Source organism: Necator americanus, chromosome X (assembly GCF_031761385.1).
Source record: "Necator americanus strain Aroian chromosome X, whole genome shotgun sequence".
Classification (NCBI taxonomy): Eukaryota; Metazoa; Nematoda; class Chromadorea; order Rhabditida; family Ancylostomatidae; genus Necator; species Necator americanus.
Window position 1 is genome coordinate 7,065,843 of NC_087376.1, and position 13,922 is coordinate 7,079,764.

General features: G+C 37.5%; 1 protein-coding gene across 1 annotated transcript; it reads right to left on the minus strand.

The window, feature by feature from the left end:
- Positions 1–1,701: 1,701 nt before the first annotated feature.
- RB195_021689 (uncharacterized protein) lies at positions 1,702–13,922 on the minus strand (the record flags this gene model as incomplete). Its single annotated transcript, XM_013449017.2, has 13 exons — positions 1,702–1,812; positions 1,895–1,996; positions 3,003–3,096; positions 3,160–3,233; positions 3,320–3,408; positions 9,935–10,076; positions 10,147–10,293; positions 10,982–11,053; positions 11,120–11,269; positions 11,467–11,604; positions 12,445–12,547; positions 13,612–13,729; positions 13,787–13,922. 13 exons carry the CDS (start codon positions 13,920–13,922, stop codon positions 1,702–1,704), a joined length of 1,476 nt encoding a protein of 491 aa, XP_013304471.2.

Sequence of the window (13,922 nt, forward strand, 5' to 3'; positions counted from 1 at the left end):
GGAGGATAAAAATACTGACATAAAATAAACATTCTTGTTTTTTTTTAAATTCTCTAAAAAGTATAAATGCTTCTAAAAGTAATGTAAACATACATGACAAGTAAATATACGCGTTCCTGAAAAGTAACTTGCACAGTTTTTCCTGTTTCCGTCTCTATAACCTTGGATATAATTACTTAATGTTTCATCATCAGTTAATTGTTTGTTATTGTTAAACTATTCGATTAATAAATATTCATAATTCATCTCATTTTCTTTGATGTTTTCAACCTTAAGAATGAATTTCCGGTGGTTCAGCAATAAAACTACAGAAATTACGTGCCGTTCTGTAGTGAGTACTGTAGCAGATGATCCTTTAAATCTCTACCAGCACAAACTTATGTTTGATAGTTTGAAGAATATTCCAGAATAATGCTGAAACCTCCGCCGTCGAAGTCGAATAATTTGATCTGAAAATTCTAAAGCTTAGAATGAAAATTCTATAGTATTTCACCTTTGTTCCCCTGCAATTAAAAGACTCGGATTGGATATCCTATAAGTTCACATTTCTATCCAGCCGATACGATCATCATGAGGCTCTGGATGCGACATTAGGCTAAAATTTATTTCTCAAAACGGATCAAATGTTTAAAAGCATCGCTGAATCCTATTATTTCGCCGCTTTAAAAGTATTTTATCGTAGCAATAACTTTTCTGATTATCATAACGTTTATTATAATAATTCAACATCATTCAACACTGTAGTTTCCGGTTATTTTTTGTGATTTCATTGTATTTATATTTTTTTTAGCAAAAAAAAAACACTGTCTCAAAACTATTCATTTGTTGTACATCCACGAATACATTAATGTAAAGCTAAAAATGCAGTTCTACAAAAAAAAAAACACAATGAGAACTGTGTACGAAATAGATGCACCCTGGAAATTAAGGGATTAAGCAATACATACATAGTGTAAACAATCACAAATAATCTAAGGCATTAGAACTAATGTGAAATAACCACCGAGATGATGAATATTTAGATTGAAATTTATTTCTTTAAGATGGAAAGTTCGAGATTTCGCTACTCTGAATACGGTAACGCCTGACTGTAAACACCAAAGCGTTACGCTACGGAATAAAACAGCGCAAATGTGAGCATGGTTGAGGAAAGCGCGATAAGCATTAGCTAAAATATAACTTGACACGTATGTTTATGGGTAATGACATCAATGTTGGGTGGGGCATATGTACAGACAAAACTATTTTTTTTTTTCTTCTTGGCCTCAATCATGCTTATTCGAGACTAGTCGAGATTTGAATTACCTGACTAATAAAATTGCGGGAAGAAAAACAGGATGACCATTCACACATATAAACTGGACAATGATTTCAAGGCGGTTAAATGAGCCTATGCATTGCAACTTCAACTTAATGATGACAAGAATAATTGGGAAAGATCGCATAATCGCTAAGCTTAGCATCATCATCTTACGACTTCAACATAGGGTGAGTTTTTTTTTTCTTCTTAAAGGAGATTCAAGCAGAAGTATTGAGAAATGATGGGGATTTTTTTCTGGCAAGTACCGGGGTACAAATAAGAGAATCCTATCAAAATGAGCAAGACGGGATTAGACTCCTAGAAAGAAACTCTAAAAAATGTGATTTTGAGAAGTACTTAAAATAAACACTGGGATTTGTTAGTTACATGGACGGAAACGTTCAAATATCGTCAAAATCCTCATCCGCAACAGCTATTGGTGGAACTGCGTTCATCAATTCCGAAACGTCAAAACCACCATCGTCATCAGAAGCTGCAGAGATATCTAAGGTCTGCAAAAAGAAATCACATCAAATCGCCACATCACTAATAAAAACTGACCCTATACCATGATTAGAGTCCATTGTCACTAACCGTTTTTGCAGATAACGTCATATTTTTAAGTTTTGGTTTTGGCTTCGTTATAAACAGATCCATGTCTTCTTCCTCCCCTAATGATCTCTCTTCTGAAGATTCCTGAAATAAAAGATATGAGAATTCTGCAAAAAGCATAACTCCACCTACTTCAGAAAACAAACTAGTTCTCTACACAGCTCAAAAGGACATTAATCGAAGTGAACACGGCTGAATTTTCGAAATGTTCCACTTTCGATGAAGCTCGAAGTGATAATTATGACGTATTGATTTTTCCACCCAATGAAATCAATGCATCGTGCACAGCCCCTCGAAAGTCAATACAACTGATTTTTGCCCCACGAAAAATTCGGCCAAGCCTTCTGGGGATCATAACAAGGCCACTAACGAGGAAAGCACATTCAAAATTCCTCGAAAACATGTGGTCGACCATATGTGCCTTAATACAGTGAACAGAAGGTGATTCCAACGAACCAAAGGAAACTAATTAGTACTAAAAACAGGCAAAATTACATCACTTTAGACGATTTGAGCTGTAACGAAGCAACTAAGTATTTGGAGGCTATTTCTAAGGATTAAATACTGGAAGAACATCCGAAGTACGTGGAAAATAATATTTAGAAAAACCGAGACAATCAGTCAAAAAGGAACTGAGTAATAGAGCAGAATATGAAAGGAAACTCAATGTAGTTCAAAGACTTAAAGAAACGAAAAAAAAAGAGATAAATGTGGAAAAACGAATAAATTCCTAGCTATCACTATAATGAAGTATCACGATCTAAATATTCCATTTGTAGGCATTTGGAGAATCTTATTTCATGACTTCATGGCTAAGATCTCTTCAATGATATTATTCATATTTCAGGAAGAATGTGCTATGAATTTTATATGAATTGCTATGAATTGCATGAGTGCTCTTATTTGAACTTTTAAAAAAACTAAGAATTGCTAAATGCAGCTGCCATCACAAAAGGGTAGTGAACCGTTAATATTTACGTTTTTTTTGAAAATACCAAACTATGTAGGTGTCACAGTCAAAATCCAGTTATTGAATTCTGTCGTTTGGTCAAATGCATGGGTATAAATCTAAACTTATATCTAAATTTACCTTGTATACATCGTCCCCATTGACAGCACGTTCAAAATGCCTCAACTGACCTGTATTAGAGGCCACTGGAGGAGCTTCTTCCTCACAGGGTGTTCTGAATCACACAGAATTTGATTATCAAAATAAGCTAGATGCGAAAGAAACAAAAATCACGAACTGTATCTCGGTTTTTGGAACAATAGCAGCCAAAACACGTTTTTTACCCAAATCTCCCCTACGTTTTTTGTACACCTAAAAAATAAATAAAAACAGCGATGATGAGAAAGGTGAATGTACCTGTTGCCAAATGATTCACGGACCGAGGAAAAAAAACTCACGTGTCGCTTCGATTCACGGGTTTTGCTGTCGCTTTCATCGTCACCAGAGCATGCGGAATTCCGCGCTTCGCTTGAAGACGACATGCCATCTGTAAGATAGAGAAATATCGGGTATCATTGGAGTTCGTAAAAACGGCTATACATCAACTACACACTGCTCATAAATTCAGGAGCTCAAAAAAGTGCACACTTTGAAAAGTGATGGTTTGAAAAGCTCGCCATGTCACAAAGTCACAAGCAGTCGACCCCATAAAAAGAGTGAATGATGGACGCGATTTCAACGAAAAATCTACGTCGACTAGAAATTTTATTTTTCTAAAAGTTTAATCACTATTATATAGAGAATGATAGCCCCCCAGATCGGAGCAATGTCCTGACGTGGTGGCTGCTTATCCTTCGTCATGTGTTGTTGTTTACAGACAACGTTGTTGAGAGTGGATGCTAGAACTCGTGATAAACGGTCGAATAATGGATACTGTAACCATTGTTATGATAAAGGTAACGAAATCAATGGTTGTTGCAGGATCATCAGTTTCCTCTAGCATTCCCGCAACTGTGTGTGAATGAAGTAAATGGATACTATAACCAGTAACCTAGAAACAGGATGTACACAAAGGCGTCAGGAAATCACAAGTCACAAGACCATTCGACTCATCCTGATATTTCTGATTTGCTGTGTATTCAAGAAAAAAAAAACAGTTACAAGCGGAGTCCTTCGATATTTTTAACCATATGATGTCACTGATCGAACAGTTCACTTCAAAGGAATTTTTATGTTGAAATAAGTATCATGAAGAGGGGATAATTAGCATAAATAAACAGTCTTCTTATATCTGCCGAGAAAATTGCAAGCAATGTTTTTCTTTCTGCGCGGATTTTTCTCCAGTAAAGCTTCTGATTCAATGTTAAAACAAGACTCAGGTCCGATCAATTGGGAGGAGTGGATTATAAAACACAAAGTTACACTAATTAGGGAGATACAAGCAGAATTCATCGACCTATTCAAACATACTGGAAAATTATTTCAAGTAACAATAAAAACCAAAAACTGGGGTTTATTAGCAGGTCTCAATCACAATTGATTGCAATCGATTTGCAGAAGGAATGCAATTTTTAGGTGAATTGTTAGTAAGTGACCATTTTGACGAATGTTGATATCAATTCGCTTCGCATCCCTCGTAGCGAATGGATCGGTGCGGCCATACCAGTCACAATTTGATTTTCAATCTAGTTGACAACTGTAAATAATGATTGCGATCCATTTCGCTACGTCAGATATTCCCTTTAATATGAATATTCTGTAAATCTGTCAGTTTAGTCAATTATTCTCACTTTTTTTTCATCCAAAATTATAAGGAAATATATCTTTCTATCCTTGAGTGCCAGTTTTTGACATCTGAACAAAAAGTATGCATAAAATTGTCAAGCAAAAAGATTCAGAGCTAGTGCATAGCAGGTTGGATCTTTCTATATATCAACATGTAGTTTTTTTTTTCTTACAGCCTGGTCACAGACCTATTAACGGCTGTCATGCAGGAGAACCGCAAAATGTTCCATTTCTTCTAGTTCCGCGTTCTCGTCCCTATCTTATTCCAGCAGATATGAACATTGTTTAAAGTTTAAATGTGTCAGCAACGTTACGACGTTGGATTTAATGAAAAGTGCCTATCAGTTCTCGTAGTCATCAAAACAACGTTCTTCATGTCTAATTTTCCTGCGGAGTTTTCAAGTTCAAGTATTCGTTTGATGAAAACTATCAACCTGAAGAGAACATAGAAATCCAACTTTGACGGGACCCTGAAAGAAATGCAGCAGTGTATTTTATTTTATTGTATTATTTTAATTGGGTGGAATTTTTCCCGGGCGAGACTCTTAGTCGCCTTCTTTTCATGACGGTGAGGCATAAATTTTTGCTGAACCAACAAGGAGAAATTGGGCTGCAGAACACCAAAGCCGCTTTCATAGTTCTTGCGCTTTGCCCTGTATCACGAAAGATAAGAAAACGGGAGCTGTGAGCTTTCCGGGGCAAAAAAACGATACGTGGCGCCCCATACGTTTTTTTTGTAGCGCGCATAGACCTCACGTCATCCAAGGAGCTTACGGAGGATCGACTGGTACTCAGTATCCTTTGACGTGTGGTGAATCAAACGCGTCACGTTAGCTGCTTACGTGTCAATTCTCGCATCGTTCCGCGTTCGGAGAAAAGTTACGAAAATGACTTAGGAGGAAATTATTCCACCTCAGAATCATAGGTGCAACAGTTAGAAGCCGGACCTTCCTCAGGTGAAGGGGGTCAAGCTCATGGGGTGCAGCTAAAGCGATGAGGATCCCTTCGCCAACCATCCAAAAGTTAAGTGGGTCGGACCACCGGCTTCGACTATTCCATCTATGCTCAGGATGTATGCAGGTCTGTTATCTGCAGGTAGTGTTCCTGTTTTTAGCGTACATTGAAATCCCTGAACACAATCAAGCACTCAAATATACGCATAGACAGTGTTGAGGTAAAGAATCTGCACTGTTACACGACGGAAGTTTCCAGCACACTGGCACAATCCGGAACATAATAAATCCTATTTCTGGAGGAAATATGGAATCGTTAGGAAGAAACATTCGTTTAACGTGCCGATGAACTGCTGAAACTCCCGTTTTCAAACTGGAATAGGCAAAAAGCAGCAGAAGTTCTGAGATGAGGATGTGGAACAGCGACGAGTGGATTGATTCTGGACGAGACACCTCGACAAAGACGCAAATAATTGAATTAGGCAATAAATGCAACCCACCATGTCAAGCAAATCACATCTTTTTTTCTTCGATTCCATATTTCTGTCAGAGTTATTAAGGAATAATTGCAGTTTTTCAACTTAATCGTTCGGGAAAAAGTGAATGAGCAGCAAAACTGCCCATAACAAGACATTCTGAGGAAAATCCCAAGCAAATAGTCGTAAAAGCTCTGCTGGGATATAGTGCGTGAAAATCAATTAGGAAGTCCCGTGAAAATGGATCACTCGAAAAGAATTCAGTCAAAACTATTGTTTCTTAAAGATAGAAAAGAAAAAAAGAAAAGGAAAAGATACAGAGTAATGAAGTATCCGGTGGAAAACGAAGAATATCAACATTAACCATCTGAAAATTTTTTTCATCCATCCACTATGAATGGTATGTGCTCTATTATTGGAAGAATTAGGCTTTACATGCTCTGGCACCATTTATTATGTCAACCGGCCAGTAATCAACAAAAAGGGAGAGGAAACATGGGAAAAGGAAAGGATATGACTATTTTTACAAAAATATTGAGATTTCTAACGAGTCCTCGATGGAGAGACCGTCAATATGTTCGAAAAAAAAGTACGTTTTACCTTTTTAGGTTAAAAAAAAAACAACGAAATGTGAAAAAAAAACCACATTGACTATGCCCAGCACAGTTATAGATCCACTCTACTATATCCTAGACCTTACATGACAATAAACAAACTAGATCTAGGTAATATGAAAAACCTAAGATACCACATGACCTCCAGGAAGGAAGTACATCAGTGTACTTAATTAAGGTCCCGTTCCCCTCAAATAGATATATGTAATGCAGCACTAAGCCGACGACCTGATTATCCAGTATTGAACTCGGATTTAAAGTCCCAAAGCGAGTGCTGGTTGCGTGGAGATATTCACGAAACACTGCAATCAATTCCCACTTGGAACGGGCGAGTCCACGAAGCTGAAGTCAAAGTTAGTCTTACTCTCTCGCTCTGTTGGATAAGAGACGAGAATTTTCTTAAGGAAGTCGTTTATGTTATGAATTATTCACGAGCAATGAAACTATGAGTGGGCAAGTTTGCTTTTAAGTAATACAGACACGGAAGCTTCTGGACAGAGAAGTTTGTCGATGAGGCGAGCGGAGAATTGTGCACGGACCGATGCGTAATGACGCTAAAAAGACTGCACAGCGATATGAAATATGAAATGAATGGCGCTATTAAGTTCTAGAACGCCAATCAGGGGCAAATGCGATTGACATGCTAAGATTTCTTTCTTTCCAAACAAGTTTCCGGGAAAAAAAAAACAGAAAATGAATATCGACAGGAAAATTTTCAGCAGTTGTGCTAATATGTGACATTCGCAATGTCCTACAGCAACTGCTTTTAACGAGATTTCCACAAAAAGGAACACAAGCACTCAGCCAACATTTAAGGAAGCAGAACCACTTTGAAATTTCAAGGAATATCCGTGGGAAAAGTTCCAGCAAGGAATTTTTTAACATTCACGAAACGAGTCCAAATGCTTGTAACTTGAAGCTCTACTTAAATTAAGTCGAACATTATTATTCGGCCGATCCCGCTCATGACAAAACCATAGGAGCTAAGAGTTCCCTGATTCGTTCAACTGCTAGCAAGGAATCACAGAATTTTTGAAAATATTAGTCTGAATCCGCTAAAATTTCATCTAATATTTTTAAAAGTTGGTAAAACAGGTGTTCAGCCACCGGCATTTTTCTTCACCTGGATTACCTCTGCGCATTTGCCGCAACGCGCGCAATGTTTTTTATTCTCACATTTTGTTTTTCCCTTCTTCTCTCCCCAATTAAACACGCTCCTCCGTCGCTCAGGGAAACACAGGGACCGCTACATATATCATTTGGCAGGTCCCGTCGTCAATAACTACAGCAAAATTACCTATGACTCCTTTTTGCAAAACATGAGCACCGAATGGTCATCTTCTTAAACTCTTCGATTGTGAAACCTCAATATTTGAGGTGAAACAAATTTATGTAGTAGAAACTATCAATTAAAGGCATCACCCCAAGAATGTGGCGTGGTATGGATTTCCGATGTACAAACACTATACGGGGCCGTAGATTGCGGGATCTGGAGGGTGGTTCCGCACATCTCTCCTTAATCGTAGTGGAAGAAACGGTGTGAAAAACTACGTTTTTCGCGAAGATCTCAGTTGCAACACGCCATTCTTGTACACACGCCGCATCCAGCTGCGTAGCGGTCGAAATCAAGTGAGTTCTCGACTGCCTATTCAAGTGAAACCTTTGAAAAGGCTGCTGAGAGGACCAGACCGTATACATAGAGGAGCGTCCTAAGTTCCTCGTAGGAACGAAAGCGGTTCCCATGCCGTTTCTAGGAGAGGTGAGCGAACCACCACTGATACCGCAACCTACAACTCCATCTTTAGCTTTTGCGTGGATTCCCTCGCGACGTCAGATTCCTGGTAAGCTGCCTTTAAGAGAACAGGAGGCAAAGGAAGAGCAAAGAATGCCCAGAGTAAAGAACGAAAGAAAGCCAGGGAAGGAAGAGAAGTAAGAAGGAGAGAAAGGAAGTAAAAAGACCATGAGTTGTGATAACAGATGAACAACCTGCCCGAGACGAACCCTTTTGGCATCGACTATACTATGCCAGAGCTGATCACCCGTCACAGAGAGACTGGGAAAGTAAAGGACCGTTGATGTGACGAGAGTTTGCTGAATGGTAACAGACAAACTTTCTCTTCTTTGAATAAAGTCGCCATGTCGTTATATCACCCAAACCTCAAGAAATCCAAAGTAATCTGGATCAAAACATTAAGCGATGAAAGTGCGTGGTACAGACTGGCAGTGAGCGTCGCTGCCAATTTGACAGTAGTGACAGTTGAGGGAACGACATTAGAAAGCCGCCTCCTACTGTAAACAGGTGTCAGATTTTTCCATCAAACATATAACTGCAAATCATGCTTCAGCCAAAAAATAAGTGGATACACCATTTAAAAAAGTCTAGAAATATTAGTCTGTACGTTCCAAATTCGTTATGTTTCTAACTCATGTGTTCGTAGAAACACATAAACCTGATACCTCGCTTACTTCTTTCAAATCTTCACGATTCAGTGTGGTATTCATATTCGATCGAATATGAATGTAGTAGAACAGGTTTCTCGCAGTTTTTCTAGGCCAAAAAGTCCGGACGATTGTAGTTTGAACATCAACAAAGCGGTCATCTGGCAGTAACAAATTCTGCGAACTTTTTGTCCTCACCAACTTAGAACTCTCATTCACTATAACACGTATCAATTATTTTCAAATTTGCTGGTAAATCCTTTCGTACAGGGTAAAAATCATACTCTTCTCCTTAGGAACTGTCAGCAACTATAAAATTTTGGAAACTAGAAAACATAAAGGGAAATGTGGAAGATTTAATGAAAAAACAAGGAGACCATCAAACAGTAGTGTTGGTTCTGTAACTTCCCCCTACTTTTTAGATCAACTACTTCGAAACGATAGTAACAGCTCGACGCATTTCATCAAATTTGAATGTATGACGGACAAGGTCCGCGGCAATTGTAGAGAACGAATCAAAATTTCCAAATATTCAGTGGTGAACTCCATCAAGAAAATTCTATTGTGGAAAATAATTTGATACGAATACAGCGCCAACTCCACTTAATAAGACATTTGATTAATGTAAAGAGTGAATTGTAAGTCTACTAAGACATCGCTTCCCCTCTGAACTATAATCTGCATAGGTGTAAAGTAACACTTTGTGTTATGAGAGAAACAGGAATGATCGAAACCTTTGCAGAGCAGCTGAACACGCAAAAAATGTGACCAGGGCAAAATATTCCAGAACGTATAAAAAGACAAACCTTTAAACAACTTCCTACATTCCGCCAAGTGTCGATCCGAAACACAAATCTTTGCAATTTGATATGTGTGCGTGAGAGAGTTCTGCGCCTTGAACAAAGTTGAGAACAAAAAACTGAGGCGCTCTCGTTCGAAACGATCAGTCTGCAAAAATCCTAGGAACTGGAAGCTAAACGGATGTAACTTGATACGATAAGAGAAAACATGTACTTACAACCCGCTTGAAAAGCTGTGTATCATCTGGAATATGTACTCCATTTTGAATAGAAGAATGTCGATGGTCAAATGCAATTAGAGCTCTAGAAACACGATGGGAAACGATGTCGCATGGCATTTCAATATCAGCAACTGCTGTTACAGTCTGAAACAAAGTTTATAGATGATGCTGGAAAAAAAATTCTTTGCAATGATGATAATAGGACGAAAAAATACAGCTTGTGATCGCAGTCAGGTATTTTTCCAAATCAATGCTTGTATCGATTAAAAGAACTTTGTTTGCTTGCATTTCTATTTATTTATCCCTTATGTATTATTATTATTCAATGCGGATTATTACTACCATTATACTTAAGATTATCAACAGTGGTAGCATTTTTGTTCGTTATTTTTGACATTCAGGCAATTTCTAGAGGAAAAAATACACAGCAAAACAATGAACATCAAAACGATAGATAGCTCATAAATGTTGTCAAAAAGCTGCACTTCCTTACTTCAGTTCAGTTTTGAGACTCTCGTTTTTAAATGCCAGAGGAATCGAAATCAAATGGAATACTGCTCCATAAACTATTTTAGCTACAGTTTGAGCGTCGTGACAGAAAGGAACGCTATACGGAACTCTTTTTTCGCATTTTCCAATCTCATTATTCCTGGAAACGTATTCGTTAAGTCTAAAGTGAAACATAAATAAAATACAAGCCGAAACCATCTATATTCAAATTTCGACTAAAGAATTTTGTATATTATAGAATCTATCTCACGTGTTAAGAACATTTGCGCAGTGTTGAGGAAAAAGAATATGGGAAATAAAATAGATTTAGATTCCCGCCTACCTGCCAATCAGTCGCATTTAGTAACACATGAACCATGACGTCATCACCCTCGGGGGAGCAACGCTCAGGAACCTAATTTAATCAGAAAAACTAAATTATAATCAAATACATGAGTCCGCGTATAGTTTTTACACAAACTTCATCCTTGTCACTTCCAGTCCTTGCGTATTCTCGTATGGCAGCACTGAGTAATTCAGGTCGTTGGCGTGCAATGTACGCCAGCTCTGAGGGTAGATTGACGCTTGTTCGTTGCATACCGAAATTCCGTGAAGAAGCAGTCATCAATCTCTAAAAAAAAGAACGATACTGGTTGGTACTAAGTACACACATAATCCCAGAAGATGATAATTAAATGTTGCCAAATATCTTGTGGACGTGACACTAGACGTCATTGTTTAATATTCTTTAAAAAAGAGAGAAAAACATGAGAAACAGACGAGATCCTCCGAGTGACTTGTTATGTTTTTATCTTCAAAAATACCTACCTGCTTGACTGCCTCCGTAATAAGAATGTTTCTGGATTCGCGAGAGTGCTTCCTCACTATATCTATGTCGGTCATATTTGGGAATTTAGCGTTAAGCTCAGGAGAAACGACGTGAAGTACACCACCGAAACCGTAGACCTAAATTTTTTTGTAATAATCTACTTCCGTACATTAATTCCATCAACATCAATAGATAAATTTATACTAAAGTTGTACTATTATACTTAAATTTCAGTGGATAAATTTATCACAGTAACAATTAGTATTTCTGATTGAGCACAATTCATCCATCATTAAGCCATATCGTTGAGAATGAGGTATAAATGTATGTGACAAATGCGTACAAAGTAGACTTCAGAGAGATGTTACTCGTTCTTGAGATAAAATAGTTTCGTTAATGTAGATGATTCAATCGAATCTCGGTCATCCAGCAATAGAAACAACTTTTTTTCCATACTAATATTTCTCATAACCTACACGAACAAAACGAAATTGTAACGTAATGTATGAATATGCGTTTTCTGCAACTTATCATAGATTCAAGACTTCTCGTTTCGACACACAATAGTAAATTATCGAACTGTATATATACATTATTCAGCACTTTCTTCGGAACTGCTAAAATCACCCATATTTAAATTCAAAAGGAACACAAGTAAAGATCAAAATACTTAACAGTTATTACTTGTTGATTAGCTATTGCTGCAGAATAGGACAAGATTCGGCACTGTACCAAGACAGTATAAGGATAGAGTAAATAGTTTTAATTTCTGCTCTCAAATTTGGCGAAAAATATATTGTGAGGTTGTAGCTTACGCAATACGATTGTCACTTTGGTTCCATTTTAAATGAGTACGAATACAATGAAACCAATACAGTGAATATAGTGAAGTACACTATTTTAAATTTCATACATTAAGGTTCGAAACGAAAAAAATGCAAAGAAGATGACAAAAATATTTTTTTTTAAAAACCAACTCTTCGAGTGAAATCCTCGGTCTTAGCAACCCATTTTGGTAGCACCTCATTTCGTTCGGCTTCGCGATAAAACAGGTTATCACTTTCGATTGTTGTAGCAATTCTGTAAACATTTATGCAATTCGAAACATTCGTATCCAAAAAAATATTATTTTCATGCTTGAGATTTTAAACAAATAGGGACATTTTCAGTAACACCTTCGTGTATATGATTTTCTCTAGGGCAAAAAAAATGACCATGAAGAAATATTCTGTGCTCTTCTTCTTGTTAACTCTCAGTTCTTTTCCCCTAACATCCTAACTACGAGAAAAAAACCTTCTTCCTTAATCTTTCTGCAAGGTACATCAGAAAATTCATAATCTGACCCAATCAACCGGTTGTTGTAGACAAACCATTCGGATTTGTTCATGGATCATTTCAAATCTATTGTGTTTCAATGTTTTGTTCCCAAGCCTATCCATTGAGGAGCATCCGACAGTACATCTGGACTTTGACCGCTTTTTTTATTTGTATATGGTGTGTCAGCTGTTTAACTTCACTTCTGATTGATGAACAGCGCATCCTTTTTTTCTTTGCTTCCAACATTTGTCCCGTGTGGTGCCGGGGTTTGCTAATGGATTGTGTCCACTTTTTAATGTACAATTAAAGTGTTTAAAACAAATTCCAACGTTTCAGTTTGGGATTTAACGATGAAGACCTAGTCAATGTCTAATCTTCACTTAAATTTCCCAAAGCTTCGACTAACTGCTCAGATTTCTTTTTAAGTTCAGCCCCAAACTCCTGCTTACATTATGAGATGAACCTAAGACGAAACAACTAGCTATGGCAATGTTTGAGTGGTCCCAAAAAGTTAAAAAATGCAAATCAGATCAAATCCAAACGCGAATACGCTACGCTTAACTCCCTGCTCAAGAAGAACGTTTTCGTAAATCCAGCACTTACAGCCTCAGAATATTTATGATGATAGATTAAACGTTCAAAGCTTTACACCATTAGAAAAAACACAGAGACAGCACTGGCAAAACCGGTGAAATATCGAAAGTTACACCAAGGAAAGTATACACTGTAGTTAAACAGGCGATGTAATATCGTATTCTTCCCGGTTGTTTTTCATTTCTCCACTACGATAAACATAAAACGAATGAGAACACAAAGCAAACACCCACCGAAAAACGAGTCCCTCAAATTCAGTGCTCATCTTAAAGAGAATGTCAATAATCTTCCATAAATCATCGGTCCTCGTCGTTAGCGGAGTCTCACCTTGCAATGGAATTCCGCTATATCCTAAAATCGTAAAAATAGTGTATGAGCAGAAAGAAATGTGAATAAATGAAACATTACCATGCGGCGATAGTATGATTCCTCGATCATCGAACACATAATTCTTGATTTCTTCAATGATAGCTTCGATTAGTTCGTTATTACTATGACAACTTCCCCCTCGATATAGGTAATAGTAGAGGAAGTTGTCTACCAT